Source organism: Symsagittifera roscoffensis, chromosome 7 (assembly GCF_963678635.1).
Source record: "Symsagittifera roscoffensis chromosome 7, txSymRosc1.1, whole genome shotgun sequence".
In the NCBI taxonomy this organism is placed as follows: domain Eukaryota; kingdom Metazoa; phylum Xenacoelomorpha; order Acoela; family Convolutidae; genus Symsagittifera; species Symsagittifera roscoffensis.
Window position 1 is genome coordinate 40,855,913 of NC_087068.1, and position 18,743 is coordinate 40,874,655.

At 34.1% G+C, this 18,743-nt stretch overlaps 2 protein-coding genes across 4 annotated transcripts in view; one reads left to right on the forward strand and one right to left on the reverse strand.

Moving 5' to 3' along the window:
• LOC134852106 (dedicator of cytokinesis protein 11-like) overlaps positions 1 to 5,285 on the forward strand; it is a 69,520-nt gene extending 64,235 nt beyond the window's left edge. For all 3 annotated transcript variants that reach the window (XM_063868388.1, XM_063868387.1, XM_063868389.1), the window contains 3 exons: positions 3,132 to 3,322; positions 4,007 to 4,107; positions 4,675 to 5,285. In XM_063868388.1, coding sequence (XP_063724458.1) covers positions 3,132 to 3,322; positions 4,007 to 4,107; positions 4,675 to 5,026 — 644 coding nt within the window. In that variant the 3' untranslated portion in view covers positions 5,027 to 5,285. The remainder of the gene's footprint in view (positions 1 to 3,131; positions 3,323 to 4,006; positions 4,108 to 4,674) is intronic.
• An 8,802-nt stretch (positions 5,286 to 14,087) lies between these two features.
• LOC134851656 (perivitellin-2 67 kDa subunit-like) lies at positions 14,088 to 18,603 on the reverse strand. Its single transcript, XM_063867833.1, has 6 exons — positions 18,489 to 18,603; positions 17,604 to 17,774; positions 16,151 to 17,254; positions 15,757 to 15,879; positions 14,687 to 14,841; positions 14,088 to 14,368 (listed from the first exon to the last, which is right to left on the reverse strand). Exons 1-6 carry the CDS (start codon positions 18,541 to 18,543, stop codon positions 14,153 to 14,155), a joined length of 1,824 nt encoding a protein of 607 aa, XP_063723903.1. The 5' UTR covers positions 18,544 to 18,603; the 3' UTR covers positions 14,088 to 14,152.
• Between the last annotated feature and the right edge of the window lie 140 nt (positions 18,604 to 18,743).

Below are 18,743 nucleotides of genomic sequence, written 5' to 3' on the forward strand. Positions count from 1 at the left end.
TTCTGTTAATAGAAGGAAGGCCGCAAACTCCACTACCGAACAGCAAAATTGTAACAGTCAAGAAAATGTGATCGACTGCAAATTTTGAATAGGGAAATAAATTATCAGTTTTCCCAGCGAAATGAAAGTTTTACATATTGATCCAGTTTTCTCAAATCTGGTAAATTTAACAAAAAAGTGTCCATCATAAATTGTTGTACAAATTCAAAGAGTATTAAGGCCATCTAGTTTTTGTTCGAAATTTAAAAGTTGAAGAAGTCGATTTTTTTTTCAATTTCTTTGCGTTCATTAATCTTTTGCAACTGTCAGTTGGCTATGCTTAATTTCATTCACTTAATTTTAAATAAATTATACATAAGATACTGCAGGTTAAGTGCAGGTTTATCAAAAAAAAGAGTCAGTCATAGAGGATTCTTGAAATTCATTTAGCATTAAACTTTTTTTAAGGGTCGATGAATATTGTTCAGCCTCATTTACAGGTCGTCATGATTTATTTTTTTGAATGATTTGTTTTCGTAGGTCGGAAAAGTCTCAAAATTTATTCAGGCCCAAATTTATTTTTTCGCAAGTTAGAGTTTGAATTTCTTTTCAATTTCAGTTCAATTCCTTTCTTAAAAGGTAGGCAAATTCCACTATCGAACAGGGAAAGTGTAAAGGTGTTGATTGAAATATAAGTTCATAAGTGCAATTATCAATTTTCTGAGCAAGATTTAAGTTATGTCCAACGATGCAGTGTTTTCAAACTGAACTAATTTTATCAAAAAAATCATAAATTGTTCTAGAAGTTCAAAGAGCCTTAAGGCTATATTTTTTTGTCGAATTTCGAAATGTTTTTTTTTTTTTAAAGTAAGGCAGTGTTTTTTTCTCTTTTCTTGCGTTCAGTGACTTTTTTCCAACTTTTTTGGCTTGGTTTTTTTTGTTTGCTGTTTCTAGGTTCCGACTCTCCAAAAATTAACTATTGATCATTAGTTGTTCAAAATGGTGCACACATGTCTTTTGTTTTTTATTTTGCTGAATTTTGTCAGCTTCTTTGATTTAGTTCATTTGCAGGCATTTCATTCAGGCTATTTATTTTAATGCGTATTAAAATAAACTGTGTAAATTATGAGTCTCTGGACACCAATAAGTTTTTTGTAAGTTTTGAATTTTGTCTTTCTGCATTTACAAAATGAATTTTTTCAGATGTTCAGTTCCCAAGATGTTTATGCATAACATAGCATATAGCATAACCTTGCAACATAGCATTAGCATAAGCAGTTGGGATTACTTTCGGGTCCTTTTTTGTGGTTCTTTATAGTTTGCTTCCAATGCTGTAATCACATTCTTTGCGAAGCAATGTTTTGGAGGAGGTGAAATATCTAAGGTTTTGGGCTAGTTGCCACAAGCCAAATAAAGTTGCCAAAAACCTTTATTTTTGCGACGTTTTTCCAAATTTCGTCAATAATACTTAAGTGTTTTTGATTGAAACATTTTCAGCAGTTAATTTTTGGAGTGTTTTAAATATATTTTTCTAATAAAACTAATAAAAACTGCGATTTGAGGCGTATTTAAAAGTCATTTAAGCAGCTGTTTTCATTCAGCATGTCTAGACTTATGTCCCTAATATAGGCCTGCAGTTCGATTTCTTTTGGATTTTCGGCAAACCAATCAATAGTTTTGTCTTCATGGTTTTAGCATCCGTTTTTCTTTTGGTGCCTTGCTGTCTCTTTGTTTATCTTTTTCAATGATTGATTTTCGGCTGTGATAATTTTGCTAACACTTCACTTATTGCATCTGAATTGACGAGGTTCAATTTTGTTTTTAATATGTTTATCGTTATTTTTGACTATTGCTGAATTTTTTTGGACCTATAGCCGATGTTTAAAAAATAGGTTTTCGAAACTTTTTAATTTTGTAAGTTCTTGGTTTCAAAGCTCTCGCTAAATATGTTATTTTAGTTTCTGAAGCGTTTCTAACTATTCATTGTTTTTTTATTAACATCCCAAAGGGTTCTCTGTAGTTTCTCTTTTTATTTCAAATCAGAAATTCACATAAGTAGAGCGTAATGTTATAATACGAAGTCTACTTTGTTTCCAAACCAAGTCTCAATCAAAATTGCTCATTTGTGGCAATAGCATTATATCTGGTATAATTTTGCTGCACTAGCGTTATATCTGGTTCACTATTGCTGCATTAGCGTTTTATCTTTGACGAATACAGTGCTGATTTAAATTAACCGGACAAAACGAATCAATTTTGAAATTTCCAACGAGTTTTTCTCGTTTGAAACATTAGACTAAAATGAAAGGAACAAAAGTTGCTTACAGTTTCACCAAAAATTCTCAACCGAAATTCTCAACCAAAGTTTAACCTTAAAAAGGGGTTATTTTGGCGTTTTCAATTAATCAAAAATTACGCTGAAAATTTTTTGTTAATTGATGGGAAATATATATTACAAGAAGCCTCTTACACAGCGCAACAAAGTTCTAGAAGAGTTTAATCTCCAAAAACTTGCTTAAGAGAAAAAAATTTTGCGTGATTGTCAAGAAACGTGATTTTTACGATATAAAACCCAAAATCTTTGTTTAAAAACAAATATAAAACAATTTACTCAATTTTTTGGAGGTTCAATTTTTCTGGAACTTTGTTGGGCTGTGTAAGAGGCTTCTTGTGATATATATTTCCCATCAATTAACAAAATGTTTTCAGCGTAATTTTTGATTAACTGAAAAAAGCCAAAATGACCCATTTTTGGGGCAAAATTTTGGTTGAGAAATTTGGAGAAAAAACTGCACCTCTATAATTCTGGTGAAATTCTTAGCAACTGTTGTTCTCTTCATTTTTTGTCTAACCTTAACCCAATTTGAGAAAAATGCGTTTGAAAATTCGAGTTTTGTTCATTTCGTCAGGTTAATTCAAATCAGCACTGTATTAGTGACTTGTGTTTGAGGATGGTCAAGAGAACGTTGCGCCGATGCTAGGACAAGTGACTCTTCATCTGTAATTTAGAAGTTTGATTCGGACAGATAGCAGAGTTTTTATTAGTTTTCTCTTTTTTCAATTCTTGACCTTAAGGCTACTTCTCCACGTTAAGGCTACTTTACTGTCCTATTTCCAAGTAAGTTAAAGTGATATGATTTTTGTTTTTCTAGCTAAGCACTGTTTTCCATACGTGGAGAAGCGAATAGTAGTTGACATGGTGCAAAGTTTCGAACTGTCTCCGATCGAGGTGGCGTGTGAGAGTATGAAGAGGAGCATCAAGGACCTCAAGGCAGTCACTGTGTCCAAACAGCCAGACATGAAGAGACTGCAACTCAAACTGCAAGGATGTGTCGGCACACAAGTAAATGCAACTTTTTTGGCTTCTATAAACAATAAAATGGTGAAAAATTCATCCAAGCTAAAAATGTTTATGATTGATTCATGAAACGTAATTTTATGAAACATTTCTTTTTGATTAAATTTAAAATGCGTCTAATTTCCAGCTTACCTAAAGAACGCTGTCAAAAAAAGAAAACCAGAACCGGCTCGCTTTTACTTTCAAAAGCAGATTTAATTTTCAGAATTTCTTGTTGAATGGGAAAATTATTTAATTCGATTCTTCTAACTGGGTTGAAGCAAGAAAAAGTCACACATACGATTTTTTTGAAATAAGTAAAGAGATAAGATCATGATATTTTCTTCGAAACTCACAAGATAAAAAAAATAATTGCTTTCTCAGGTTCTCGTTTTCCGTCTATTGGATATGATCGAATAGCTTTAGAATTATACATTTAAATTAATAAATGTATGCTTGCAAGAACAATCAAACGTTTGCAAGAGCTATTTTTTTCGAAGGCCTTTGAAATTCAAATGTAAAGTATCCCACAGATTGCTGGTGTTTATTTTATATTAATACTTAGTTTTGTCTCGACATTTATGTCATACATGCATACATGTATTCTACAGTCATACATGCTGTAGAATAAGTAATAGAAATTTACTAAAAGTAGAAGGAACCTTGAGGTATGACTTTATTTTTATACAGGTTAATGCGGGACCTATGGCATACGCAAGAGCCTTCCTTGAGGATGAAAAGCAGTATGGCTTCCCTGCAAACAAAGTCAAGGAGTTGAAGCGCATCTACATGTAAGACCTCACTCATAATTCATCGTTTATCCATCTATACGTATCATAAATCTTTCGTTTGTAGGAGTAAATTGCTTGTTACCCAAATCCTACTCGTAGTTCAAGACTGAATCAAAAGGATTGATTGCAAAGTTCTGCTGAATAATCTGCTCTTAAGGTTTTGATTTCAAAATGGTTTTAAATTTTTTATCTGCGCTAGCTGAGATTTAATTACACAGTTGCGGTTTTAGAGAGGGAGGGGGGGGGGTGGGTAATATTTTATGACATCCATTTTTCGGCGCAATAAAAATACTAATTATAAAGGGGAGCGCGCATAAAATAAGGGATTTTGTATGGCCATTTTTTTTCTTCAAAAATTGCCCCAAAAACGGTATCCTGTTTCGACAAAAACTCGCCTGCGACAATTTTTTTTTCAAAATAGGGTCTTAGTAATGATCTGGGAGCGGTCGGAAAATCAGAATGGTTAACCCAAACAAAAGGTCGACGAAATTTTTGAAATTTTATTGAAAATCCCCCTCGAGAAAATCCTAGAGCCGACGCGGAATATACATGTTTTGTATTCTTCAGTGACTTCGTTGCCACATGTGCAGATGCACTGGAACTAAATGGCCGACTGATCAAATCGGACCAGTTTGAGTTCCACGAAAACCTCAAACTCAGTTTCAAACTGTTAGTTGAAAAACTGGCGGCCATTTTGAAGATGAACATTACTGACAAAGGCACAATCGAATGGGCCAACAATCCTGTTCCGACGATAATAAGTGCAACTGATTCGCCCGCGATGCGCCGCGGAAACATGATGCCGTCGATTGGAAGCTCGGTGTCGACAACACAGTCGTACAGCGGCGAGAACAGACGAAATTCGACAAAGATTCTATCGGAAATCAGCAAAACTTCAAACTCGGATAAGTTTGGATGATTTGGATCAAACTCGATGAATTGTTAAAAAGCTTAAGCGAAATGCTGCATTGCATGTAAAATTTAAATGTTGAAAAAAGATCCGAGAATTCTTTTTTCGGAATGAAATTATGTACTTTCCAAATTTTAATGGGTAAAAATATTTTCCTAGTTCGATTAGTTGCTATGACTGCTTGCTTTGTTTTAAGTTGAAAAGTTTTGCTTTCAAGGTGCGTAATTGTAAAATTTGTATTCTCAGAAATATCAATGAACCCTTTTTATAATTGACTAATTTATTTCAGCTGGTCGTTCCTCCCAGATCTTTGAGCCCAAGGATCAGAAGTAATCGCAAACAAAAACTTAAGTGAGATAAACATTAATTAGCCTAATCAATTTAGCAAGATTTTTGTGCCGGCCATTGAAAATGGTGAGGAAATTGTCTTTGGGTATGTTCATGTTTTTTCGTTTTCTAAAAAATAAGTCATTTAACCTAGTGAAGACACTTAAATAAGTATTGGTAAAACAGATTGAAAGCCAGCAAAGAGTCGTGTGAGGTTACATTGTTTTTAAATCAGTAAACGCGAAAACTGAAACAGATTTGGGACAAACATGTCTGTAACGATAGTTACATGTATATGAGTTTTTTAAACTCGTGGTTAAAATTATATGACTATCTTGTGGAAAAAAGACCTTGTGGTAAATACAATTGAACAGGAGGTAACAGATACTATTAACACATACATTACAAGGAAAAAGTTTTTGCAGCCGAAATAAGCTTGCTTATTGAGCTAAACAAACTAAAGTAGGGTTCGTATTTTATATAATATGTTTTTACACTTGAAAAAAAATGATATTTTTTTGAAGCGTTAACAAAAACAAATGATTATTTGGGCTAGTTTTTTCATAAAAAACTATATTTCTGACTAAGACATTTTTAAAAGTATTTTATGACATGTTTTCATCATTTTGTTACATGTTTTTTGTTCATTTGATTTTGATAGCTAAAATTACCTAATAAATACATTTTGCGTTGGCTCTTAAGTTCTTTATTTTTGACTGAGGTAATTTTGCGTCCTTTATTTTATACTGCCTAAACGATCTATAAAAGTTGGCAAATTATTTTTAGTCGATGAGACGCAAGCCGACAGGCTGATGCTTTTTTGATATTCTCCCAAGACTAATTAAATTAAAAACGTGTAGTTTCATAGAATATATGCTTGTAAGTTTCGGCTAGAAAAAATATCATTTTTAATTTGACTTTTTGGTTAGTTTTTTTTCAGGAAAAATTCTAAAAATTGTTCACGCTCAAGTTAAGTTTTTTGCAATTTATCTTTCAAGTTTTTTAGGTTCCGTTTATTTCTCTTAATAAAAGGAAAGAAACCCCGTTTTTGAACAGCGAAGCAAAAAAAATCTGAAAAACTTGATCGACTTATTCAAAAATGGATTATAATTGTTACGTTTCCCACCGAATTAAATATTTTACTTTTTGCGCCAGTTTTTTCAACTTGAACTTATTTTATCGAAAAACTCTCTATGAATTGTATTTGAAATTCAAAGATCTTCGAGGGCATTTATTTTTTTTTTGCTGAAGTTTGAATTGTGAAGTTTTTTATTGATGTTTAATATAAAGTCAGGTATTTTTTGTTTCCTTGTATTTCATGGCTCCTGTGTCGGTTAGGCTCCTAATTTTGGCAAAAAATTTGTGCGGAGAAAAACCGGTTTAAAGTCGACCGGTTTGAAGTTTGGCTTATTTCGATCGAGAAATTATGCTACACTTGTAATAAGTTTGTAACAGTGTTCTTGAAATTAAGTTAAGTCTTGAAGTTTTATTTCTTAGCCTGTTATCCTGTAAAAGTAGCCTTTGAATTTTCAACCGCTTTTTTGGAACAAGTTTTCAAAAATCCAAAAAAGAAAAAACGGTCAATTTTTTTTGATAAATATTTTATAATAAAATTTGTTGTCAAGCTACCTAGTTTACTATTATTATCCGTTTGTATCCTTTTTTTGAAACAAGATTACGACACGTCCTGAATAAGTGGTTTTCTATTTTTTTTTCATTATGGTCGGGGCAACTTTCTGAGCAACTTGCATAGCCACCGGTTATCTTTGCTCGTTTTTGGAAATCAGTAAAGGGTGTTTCCAACTTTAAATTGTTAAAATTGCGACAAAGTCTTCAGAATTTTTACGTTTAACAGTCATGAACATAGTAGATACCCTTATTTAGGCCTTAGTGACTTTTGTTCAATCTTAGAATTTTAGTCTTAGTTTTTGATTTTTCTTCTTCAAATTCTGTTCGACCCTTTGTTGAAAAGAAAGCAAATTCAGCTATCAAACAGCAAAATTGCAAAGGTGACAAAAAACGAGGTCGACTTCTAATTTTCAGCGGGTTCAGACTCATTTTCAGCCAAATCTTGATTAAAGTTTCTTCTTTCTAAGCTTGATATTTGGCAATTAAACTTTTATTACTTTTCAATGAACGCAGTTTAGACATTTTTTGATGTATCCTGACGTTTGTCTAAATGGACTTTTCGCGGTTTGGTTTGGAATTATATTCCATTCAAGTGCACTTGATTAAAGATAGGCGGCATGCTAGGCTCTCGTTCAAAGAAACAAAGTTGATGCAAAAAACGCGTATGATTTTTAGTTTCGAAGTTGGACTTTACTTTTTTTTGGTAGTTTTGAGCTTTCATTGACAGTTTTTCGACGCAATTTTCGGCTATGAATCAATTTTACTACACAAGAAACTATTCATTGTTTACACAAAACTATCAACAGTTTTCAAAAAAATTTCAAAATAATAATCCAATTTAGAAAAACTCAACAAGAATTGCTGATTAAACTAGCTCAAATTGAACAAAATAAAGCTGCGAAACTAAATGAAATTTGTTTAAGCGTTTAATTTAAGCAACCGAGCTCATAGCATAGTCAACTAAAGTTATCTATGTCATGCAAAAAATGATCATAACAACAAAGAGGAAAAAGTTATGACGTTCAGTGTTCTAGCGATGACGTCAATAGTCATTTCCCTCTTCCAGCCGAGAGATGAAGCACAGCTATTGATTCCACAATCTGGCAAAAATGTATAAAAATGCTATCGTTTACTCCAATTTCACCCCTAAAAAAATTATCTAAAAAATTATCTTTCAATTCAAAACAATTCATCCTTTCAATTCATTGAACTTTGTTGTTAGTTTGTTTAAAACATGCTGCCGTGGAAAAAAGTTCGGCTAAAATGTTCATTTTCTTCGATAAGGACAGTGAGTCACATGGAAGAAGCTTCAGCAAAAATTGTCACTTAAAGTTGTTTAAAATGTCATTTTTCTTCAGTAAGGATCGGCAGTTTCTGATAGTTTGATTGTTGCCATAATTAATTTCTGTCGGAATTTGCAGTTTTGCTTGTTACACTTGAGAAAACAATTGTATTGTAATCGGGAATAAGACTTTTGTTTTCTGTGAACAACTTTTCTTACATTTGTAAGAAACGGATGTTGCTTTATTATCGAACCTTGTCAACTTCCAGGCCCCTTCCCAATTAGTCTTGGGGTAATGCAATTGTCTTTGCGCACTTTGGTTTGGGATTCAAGACCCGGTCGGACCTTGTTTTATTTTCAGCGCATGAAATAGAAGTTTTTCCGGGAAAAATTGAAAAGGCCGACTAATTTTTGTCGACTGAATGATTTTGCGGCACAGATTTTTTTAGTGGGTCAAGCATTTTTTATTTCAATTTCAAGTGTCGTTGACTATTATTGTGTAGTTTCTAATTTTGCTACTCCGGACTGGTTTAAGTTTCGTTTTTGTAGACGCTTAGAAATTTTATTCGTCATAAAACATTTCGGTTTATATTTTATTGGTTTAGTGAAATTATTTGGCATCTGCATAACGGCAAAAAAATGATTATTTATAGCTTAGGTCTAAATTATAGTTTGGAACTAATTAGGTCAGTTGAAATATAAAAGTTGAAAATATAAACAATTTTTATTGACAATTTATTTTCGAAATCTTTTATGACCCAATTTTCCGGTTGTCTGCTCAAGTTTTGACAGCATAGCTGTTACATCACAAACTTTGCTTGCGTGTAAGCAACTTTCATTGTTGAATTGTTGTTCAGTGAAGTTTCAGGGGGACTTAAAAAGTTTCAGGGGGACAGGAAGAGAGATTGTTGGCTTATTTGTTTTATTACGGATTTGTCTTATCAGTTTTTTCCGTCTCACTTGTGACTGCTCAAAGATTGTCGGCTTTTTCTTTTTTTTTTGCCAATTCACTATTCAAATATCTGACATCTTTGCCTAAAACTAACTTCTACCGTGAATTACGAAAATTTAAAATTTGTTAGACCTAGTTTTTTCAACTTTTTTGTCGACTGAACTTTTTTTTAATGTTTGTTGTATCGCAAGTGATACGAAGCTCCTCTTATCCGTTCAGTTTTTTGTTTCGCTATTCTACAAGCTTCATCTAAAGTTTCCAAAAAACCCCAAATACGCTCTCTACCAGTCTTTTTTGCCTTTAAGGTATTTATTCTTTCAAATTTTGTCGTGGAAAGTTTCGTTAAGGTTGTGTCCAGCATTACGAATTTTCTTTGAAGCTGACCCAAGCAGATAGATCTTTCTGTTTGCCGAGCGTATATGTTGGTCTTCTTGTAACTTACGCAGTTCATTGAATTACATCTTTTCAACTAATATTACCCTCTGTGCTTGGACCCGCTTGTCTGCTTTATTTATTATTTATTTTGCCTTAGTTTCCTTTTTTTCCCAGTTGTTTCAATCTGTTCTCCTGGTCCTTGTTCGACATAGGGTTCTGGGTCTCTAATACCTCTGAAGTCTTTAGTTTATAGCTATTAACTTATTCTTTTTCATTTATGCCTGCGTGAAATTGTTCAATCGAAAGAACTTAGGTTGCAAAAGGTTTTGTTATTGGGCCATAACGGAAAATTTTCGAATCCTTATTTGAGTGTGCCAATGAGTAGATTATAGGAACTGAGCTCAAACTCTAATCGATTTTGATCTAGCATTTGCAAGGTGGACTAGAAGTATCTCTTCACTGTCAAATCAATTTTTGTACAGATAATACACTATAAATGTCGATTTACAGTAGCCCTTTTAGATACTCAAATCGATTTAAAATAGGTTTAAGCGGACTTCTACGGTTGCAGAAAAAATTGCCTAAAATCTGATTTAAATTGGATCGAATAAGTCTTAATAAAGAACTAAAACCTATCGAAACAATTGAGTTTAGGGTAAACCCCTTTATCTTCTCTGATTTTCCAAACTTTTGAGTTTGGGTGAATCCCTTTATCCCTTTTGTAATTAGCAGCAAATCTGAGTTTTACCGCGTTTATGAAAATTAATTCTCTGGAAAATACCCTAAATTGACTTTTCCTTTATCAACGCTATAGATGCATTTTTTTTGGGTTTATTTTAGTGTTTTTAGAGTTTCTTTTTGAACCAAACATCAACAAGAAAAGTTACTTGAAAAGCTTACGTCATTTTTATATTTCCAGTTTCTTCTATTGTTTGACTGTTGATAAGTTTGAACATAAGTTGTATATAATTTGTATAAAATGAATGAACAAAAAATTACGAAAAATCAATTTAAATAAGTTTTTTTCAGAAAAAAATCCGTATAAAACTGAAATCAAAAACTGGCAAGAACAGTTTTAAGATGAGTTGCAATCAAATAAAAATGATTTTTTTTCAAGTTTTTTTTATTAGCCTTGCAATTCTGACATACTTTAAATTTCAATCAAATGAAATCAAATCGCTTAGATAGTAATTAGTTAAAGCCCGTTTCAGGTGATAAACATCTTTTCAAAAAAAATTCTCCATTTTTTTTAGGATTCGTTGTTTTCGTCCTAGTTTTGTTGTTTTATTTTCGTGTTTCTTAACGCCACACTTTTTTGTAGGATTTTTAACCTAACTTTTAAAGCACGGGTTTTTTTCCATTTTAAACAGTCGTTTTCTACAACTGAAATTTCACAAAATTGTAATTAACCACGTCTGATGTTTTTTTTTTTTCGTTTTTCTAAGTTTTTAAATAGTTCAAGTTTATGTTGTATCGACATAGTTATTTTGAGGGCAAAGTATCCCTTCCCTTATCACAGCGATTATGTGGTACAATTTGGATGGATCTAAAAGTTTTTGAAATTTATGAAATTTGTTTTTGACAGCAATTTTGTTTTCGGCTCAACAGATTTCGACCCGAATTTTGTCGCCTTGGTTGCCGCCCGCCAAATTTTTTTCCAATTTTTTTAAAATCTGTTTGTGAATTTATTCCGATAGCAACATAGTTTTTGTAGCTGTAATTTTTCAACTTTTTCCATTTATCTTTTCAAGTAATTATTTTAAATTTAATTTCTGTTTTTTTTTTCATTTGCTATTCTGTAGCGCCCTGTTTTTTTTGCATTGCATGTGTTGCAAAGCTCTGGTTGGTCTCTGTGTTGTATTTTTGTTGCGTTGTCTGTCTAAAATTGATTGTAATCTAAATCTTGTCAGTACGGCCACTACTTAATACAGGAAAAGCGAAACAATAAAAAAGATAACATTAGGTAGAATTTAAAGTTTTATGTCACTAAATGTCCTCGAACTATATTTTTTTAGTACCTCACAAAGTAAAAAAAAATGCTGTTCGGACAAAATATTCCTTCTCATTCCATGAGCGGTTGAGAGCAGTTCTGTTATTGCCGGCTATTGAACTATTGAATTTCAAAAACAATAAGACTCCTAGTTACCATGCTAAACCGCGGAATTTTGCGATTGCACTTTTATGAGTCTCCAGTAAATTTGGGCAAAAATTATGAATAAATTTTTAGAAAAAAATGCAGTTTGAAGTACAAAAGTAATCATTGGCATTCTTCTTCGACAAAACTAAGATTGCAATCGATTATAATCAGTTTTTTACCCGTAAAAAGTTATTTAGCGTAACCCAATTAGATAATAAAACTAATAATATGAAAACATAGGGATTTTATACATCAGAAAAACAGAATCTATTGTCTAATAATTGGATTACAAGGATCAGGGGCGGATTTAGGGGAGGAAGCGGGGGGCGTACGCTTCCCCCCCCCCCCCCCCCTCCTCAGGGATTCGACCCCCTGCCGACCCAAAGGGTCCCCCCTTTGCTACTTTTCAGAAATCCATTTTTGGCCGACCCACCCTAAATTTTTTCTAAAGGCACCTTCGGCGCCAATATATACTAACTTTGAGGGGGATCGCGCGCCAAAAAAAACGCGATTTTTTTGTCAAAATTTTTCAAAAAGTGCCCAAAAACGGCTTTTTTGACTGTTTTTTCAAAAATTTGCCTGCGGCGCACAAAATTTTGCCAAAATAGGGGCAAAACAGTGCCTAAGGAGAGCTCAAAAAATCAATTTGGTCGACCAAAAAAAAGGTCGTAAGAGAAAATCCTAGATCCGCCCCTGACAAGGATTAAAAATTTGATTACTTTCAATTTAAAACCTGTGTGTTATCTATCAGCATTAAACCCCCTAAAATGAGTATGAATCACTCACAAAGAAGTTATTTACTTCACAACTGTATATTTTAATGGCGATAATTGTTTGCAAACTGTGATTTGCAATGTGGAATGGTCTTTTAAATTGTTATTTGAATAATTCAGTTCTACTCGAGGCTGTTCCAAAAAAAATGCCTCAACTCAATATGAACTGATTTGTCAGTTTGGCAAATGTTATAATACCAAAAAATAGAGCGAATTCAGTTTTCTAAAGCAACCAAATTGCCATTGTTGGCAGGTTGTCAGCTAAAAGAATTTACAATGACAAAAAAAGTCGCAGGTGAAATGCTCATTTTTATGCTTCGTGCATCATTATTTGTCAGACTGTATTAGGAGACATGTACAAAACTGTATGTTCAAAAGTCAAAACTTTTCAGTAGAAACACTCACCTATCACAAGTATTCCATCCGTTTGTCGAAAGGTTTAGAGCATTAAATGAAAGTGAGTCAGCAAAATTGCTAATGTTTTAATTAAAAAAATACGTGTGAGTCCACATCAAAGGTTTTTGGATAAAAATAAATTATATGGGAAAAAAATCTTGCTGAAATTATCGCCATTTTTTTGATAATGTTTAATCGATAGTTTTTTCTAGTTTGAATGCGGGCAAAAGAAAGATTTTTACAAAAATTAAATCATTTTTTTGCGAGAAAATTTTATTTTTGCTTAAAATTTTTTTTTGCCATATAATCCCATAAAATCTTGAAAACGGTTTCTCTTAGGACTTGGAGAATTTTTTTTTAACAATCCCAACGATATAATAAAGCATTGCCACCCACGCAGGTACCTAACTCCAAAGAGTTGGTAGAAGTCGAAATAATAGGATGGTAAATTAAAATCAGCAAAAATTGAGAAAACTAGAGGTTTTTAATTTAAAAAATGTGAACAGAAAAACTTGAAACAAAATGAAAATTTCTGAGCAACATGTATAAAAAAACTAATTATCAAGTTTGAATATACTGCACTTGTGTTTGAAAATTTCAAACAAATTTCGGAAACACTATTATAATGGATTTCATTGTTCAAAACTAGAAACATTATTATTGGTTTTTAGTTGATTAGAATTGATTGTTTTTGAATTACAAGAAAACAGACGAAAAAAATTCAATACAATCGTTTATTATAACGCCATGACATTGTAATTGCCAGATAATAGAAAATAATCGAAGAAGTTTCGGTCCAACTTTTTTAAACAAAGTTACGGTTAAGTCTGCAAAAATAGATGCTGAGAATAGTCCAATACTCTTTCTTAATAAAGTCTCTGCCACATTTATTTTTATACCGCAGGAACTTTTTCTAATCAAGTAAAACAGTCTTTTTGCAATGGATAACCTTGAAAAGCGCGATCTTTCATTTACTATTAAAAATTGATTATTGTTGAGCCCAAACGTTTTTTTCCTGTCGTAACATTTTGTCTAACCAGTTATTCAGCTATTTGTTTTTTTTTTTTACAATTTACGGATACTTTAAGTTTAACGTCCGTGCTTTTCAGCTTGAGGCCAGAGTCGGTCTCTGTTGACAAAACACCACACTTAAGCAAATACTTTCTCTCTGATAAATTAGAGTTTGAATGATGATTGAATTGAATTGAAAATTGTTATTTAATAATTGAACAAGTTTTATTTAGTTTAGAGTTCATTTCATAGTCTAAGGTGTGAACTCATTGATGAGTCCCCACTGCATTTGACATCCCCCCTCCCTCGAGTCAGTTGAATCCAGGTACCACGGGGTCCACTCGCCCACCCTAGCACACAGCAGTCTCTTTGTGTCTCTTTCCCCACATTGGTCTTCATCTCCGTCCCCGTAGAACTGCATGCAGATTTTAGAGTTCATCAGCCATTCTGGAATTTCAAGGTCAGAATCCTGAAGTGATTGCCGTGATCAAAAGTAGCATAAGGTATCAAAATTTTTATAAGCCTGCTTAAATCTTTAATTTCTGATTTTAAAAAAAATGAAATGACTGATTGTTTATAACTTTTTTGCACTATTAATGTCCTGTAGCAATAAGTTATATTTTCGAAAACAACATTTTTTGCCGTCAAAAACTTTTTTGTCGCATCATTGCGAGCAGCAAATGCTAACTTTGACCAACTATTGTCCCCAATTTTTTGCGCTTAAATTAATCAGTTGTCACAAACGTCCTTGCTTAGCATATTTTTTATTGTCATTTGATCACGGGGCCTTCAGTGCCAAGCTCCATGACATCGAGCAAGTGTAGTGATGGTTCGAGAATTTCTTGGTATAGTCGCTGTAGTAATCCGTCCATTCATTCAGCCCCACACACAGCTCATCTGATTTGGGCTTATCTTCCCCGACGTAACATTGCCTGTAACCTCCTAAAAATTGAAAATTGAAAGATTTCAGCACGAATTGATTGAAACGAAGATTTCAGCTAATTGAAACAACATTTACTATGCGATTAAAAATAATATATTAATTAACTTTCGGAAAATTAAAGTTTGTTTTTGAGAAAAATTTGCATGTAGCTCTTGACCTGCGGCACAACTCTGGTTCTCTGCAAAATTTTGAATAGTGCATATATTTGGCCTTTTTTAGGGGGTGACGCGGGGGGGGGGGGGGGGAGCGGACGCCTTTTTCCCTCAGGGATTCGGCCCCTGCCGACCCAAAGGGTCACCCCTTTGATACTTTTTAAGAAATCCATTTTTGGCCGACCGACCCTAAAGTTTTTCTAAAGGCGCCTTCGGCGCCAATATATGCTAACTTTGAGGGGGAGTGCGCGCCAAAAAAACGCGATTTTTTTGTCAACTTTTTTCAAAAAGTGCCCAAAAACGGCTTTTTTTTACTGTTTATTCAAAGTTTTGACTGCGGCGCTGAAAATTAAGCCCAAAGTAGGGGAAAAACAGTGCTTTGGGAGAGCTCAAAAAATCAATTTGGTCGACCAAAAAAAAGGTCGTCAGAGTTTTCGAAAATTTTTTGGAAATCCGCCCCGCCCCCCTCGAGAAAATCCTAGATCCGCCCCTGCTTTTTCACATGAAGAATGTAAAACACCGCCATAAAAAAAATAGCTAAACGGCTAAAATCGGACTGAAATGGAACTAAAAAATGGGACTCATACATAAAAGGAAAAACTATTCGTTCAATTTAGAGCTTAGACCCGGGATCGATTCCCCGTTTGAACCAATTTAGTATCAAATTAAATTAGGGTACTCTGCTAGTGATTAAAGGGCGCCGTATTAGTACATAAACTTTTGAATGCCAGAATACAAATAGAAAATTAGCCACAGCTTTACCTAAATGATGGTTGTTCCATTTGAAGCACAGGTTGACCTTTTCCAGTGCAGAGTCGATGGAAGCATCTCCCGAGAACAAACCCCAGCTCATCTTGCAGCCCCCTCTTCTGTGTTTTTTCTTGCCTGCAATTAACGGAATTTGGAAAAAGCAGCTCCAAGTTACAGCATTGCCCAAGAATTTAAAACATGAAATGTTAAAGTTTTTCAAGCTAAGCTGTATTTGTATCTATTGTGTAAAAAAAACTGGCTTGAAAATACTCGTTCAATGTTTTATGTCATTTTTACGACTTGTAAGGTCATGAGTTGGCGACCCCAAAGCAGAGTTTGATGTCAAATATAAAGACAAGAAATGAAATGACATTTTTAACTTAAAATATACTAAGTTCCATCTAACCTGAGTTGTCTCTGTAAAAGTCCGTGTACTTATTAACAGGCGCACACAGCAGGTTATCAACCCCCTCTCCCCCACATAGAACACGTGATCCGTCGGCATACCATCGAAAACAAAGCTCAGTTTTGTCCCACCACCCAGGAACCCCCCAATGGAACGAAATCTTCCTTTTCAAATGCTCCGCAGTTTTGGGATCGATTTGATTTTCATCTGATAAAATCTCATTCACTTCGCTCAAAAGTTGTCCAGTTTGAGCCAACTTAGCGTCTACACTGTTATACACATAGCCGTAAAATTGAGACTGAATGTCTTCAAAATAAGCTCGATTCACGTGCGACTCAACAGCTAATTTCATCGACTCTTTCTTTTCAGCGTCTTTTATCAGTTCATAAATGGCAAACAGCTTTCCTTTAAACAGCCAAGGGTTTTCGGGAACAGTGTGAGCCCAATTTTTCACGCTTTCGTCGTCCAGAACGTTCAAACTTCCGCCATAGAACAAAAGTTTGTCGACTGTATTTGAATCGAAATTTTTGTCAACCTCATTATTTGTGTTGTTAAAAGCAGCATGCGAGTTAATTTTTCTAAAAAACGAAGCCGATGCTTGAGCTTGAACGTCTTTTTCATCGTGGCTCGAATAGTAATCGCTGGAAATTTCGAAGTAATGTCTGATGTAACCACCTAAGTTTCCTCCAGCAAAAAAGTGCGTTCCAAAAATATCGATAAACTCTCGGTACGGTTTCGGGTATTCGACAAACTTACTCGGCAACGCCGTGATCAGATCTTCGGCATACTGAGTTAGCCGCAGTTTGTCGAACGACTCGAGTTGAACTTGTAGGCTTGAGACGAAAGTCGTAACTTCCGAAATGCGAACAGAGCTGTTTGATAAAGCATCCCGCATTGACTTGTAACTAACACTTGACGAAAACTGGCCTCCACTTTCACCCATGTTCAAACCTGCGTTTGAAGACATCATTTTTTTGACATCTGAGCTACTTTTGTAAATCTGGGCCATAGAGTTCATCCAGCCGCCTGGAATCGTTTCCAGGGTTGCTATCTGATCCGGAACAGAGTAATCTTTCCCATTGAAGTTGCTTTCCCATTTGCGGTCTGAACGGTGAAATGTGTTCCTCCCCAATTAGCCAGTTTATTTAAGGAATTTTTTTATGCGTTTTTCATAAAAAAAAGGGTTTTGGTAATGTAATTTGAGTTACCGGGATTAGAATTTACAAAAGTTCCCCAGTGTTAATTCAGTGCTAGTTTAATTAATCTGTCAAAAAAACGAAAAAGTCTGGAGTTTTAAACTGGTGCTTCTCTAATGGGGTTTTTTGTCACAAAATAATAAAAAATATACTATTCATTATATTTTTTTAATTTTCACTAATGTTTTGTAGACACATAATTTTTTTGAACTATTTTGCCCAATACGGGAATCGTATAAGCAGGTGGGGAGAAATGCCTTCGTCGCAGGTGATGTTGAGAAGGACGGATTTGTATCCTGTCGGCTGGGAAAGGTCAAAGGGCAACAGGTCAAGGATGGTGATGTCAACTCCATAGAACAGTCGACTCAATCCAGAGGGGATGCCATGACAGTGTGTCGTGTCACCCGCAGAGCCATAACTGATCCATACTTAAATAGATACACACCATTTTTCTAACTTTTTTTCTAAAATTTTCTTTTAATTTTATACGTAAAGTAGAGATCAAATTACATTATACCATATCAACCAGGGGCGATTTTAGGGGGGTACGCCTCCCCTTTCAGGGATTCGACCCCATGCCGACGCAAAGGGCCCCCCTTTGTGCTATTTTGAGATATCCATTTTTGGCTGACTGACCCTAAAATTTTTCTGAATGCGCCAATATATTATAACTTTGAGTAACTTTGAGGGAGGAGCGCGCGCCGAAAAACACGATTTTTTGGTGAACATTTTCCAAAAGTGCCTAAAACGCCTTTTTTGCCTGTTTTTTTTTTTAAATTTGACTGTGGCGCAGAAAAGTTTGTCAAATTAGGGTCTTAATAGTAATTTGGGTGAGCTTAAAAAATCAATTTGGTCGACCTAAAAAAAAAGGTAGACAAAATTTTCGAAATTTTTTGAAATGAGCCCCACCTCTCTCGAGAAATTCCTAGATCCGCCCCTGATATCAACTAAAAAAAATGGAAAAAATTTGTTTGTCATTTTAGATGAAAGCTTCAAGTTAAGATAAGATGATGTCATTTTATCGCAGAAAGAACCACTGTTAAATAAAGCAATTTTTTTGATGGTTTTTCTGGACTACGTAAAACATTTTTAGCCTCAAAATACGTTTAATTATGACGCAAGAAGAGATAGTTTAGCTTTACCTGCAAAAAATGAAGCAAAAAGACTGAGATTCCACATCATTGGAGTTCCTTTCATTGCATTGATTTTCTTATTTGTGATTTAAGGTCACCAAGAAAGTCAAGTCGGCGGTTTAATATTTACTTTGATTATGCAATGAACTAACATTACCAAAACAAATCTCAATTCAGGAAAACCTTGAATATGGTAAATGTGATGTAAAACACGCTGGTTATCATTCATTGAACCGAACTTTATTAAAATCTAGGCTCTTTTCA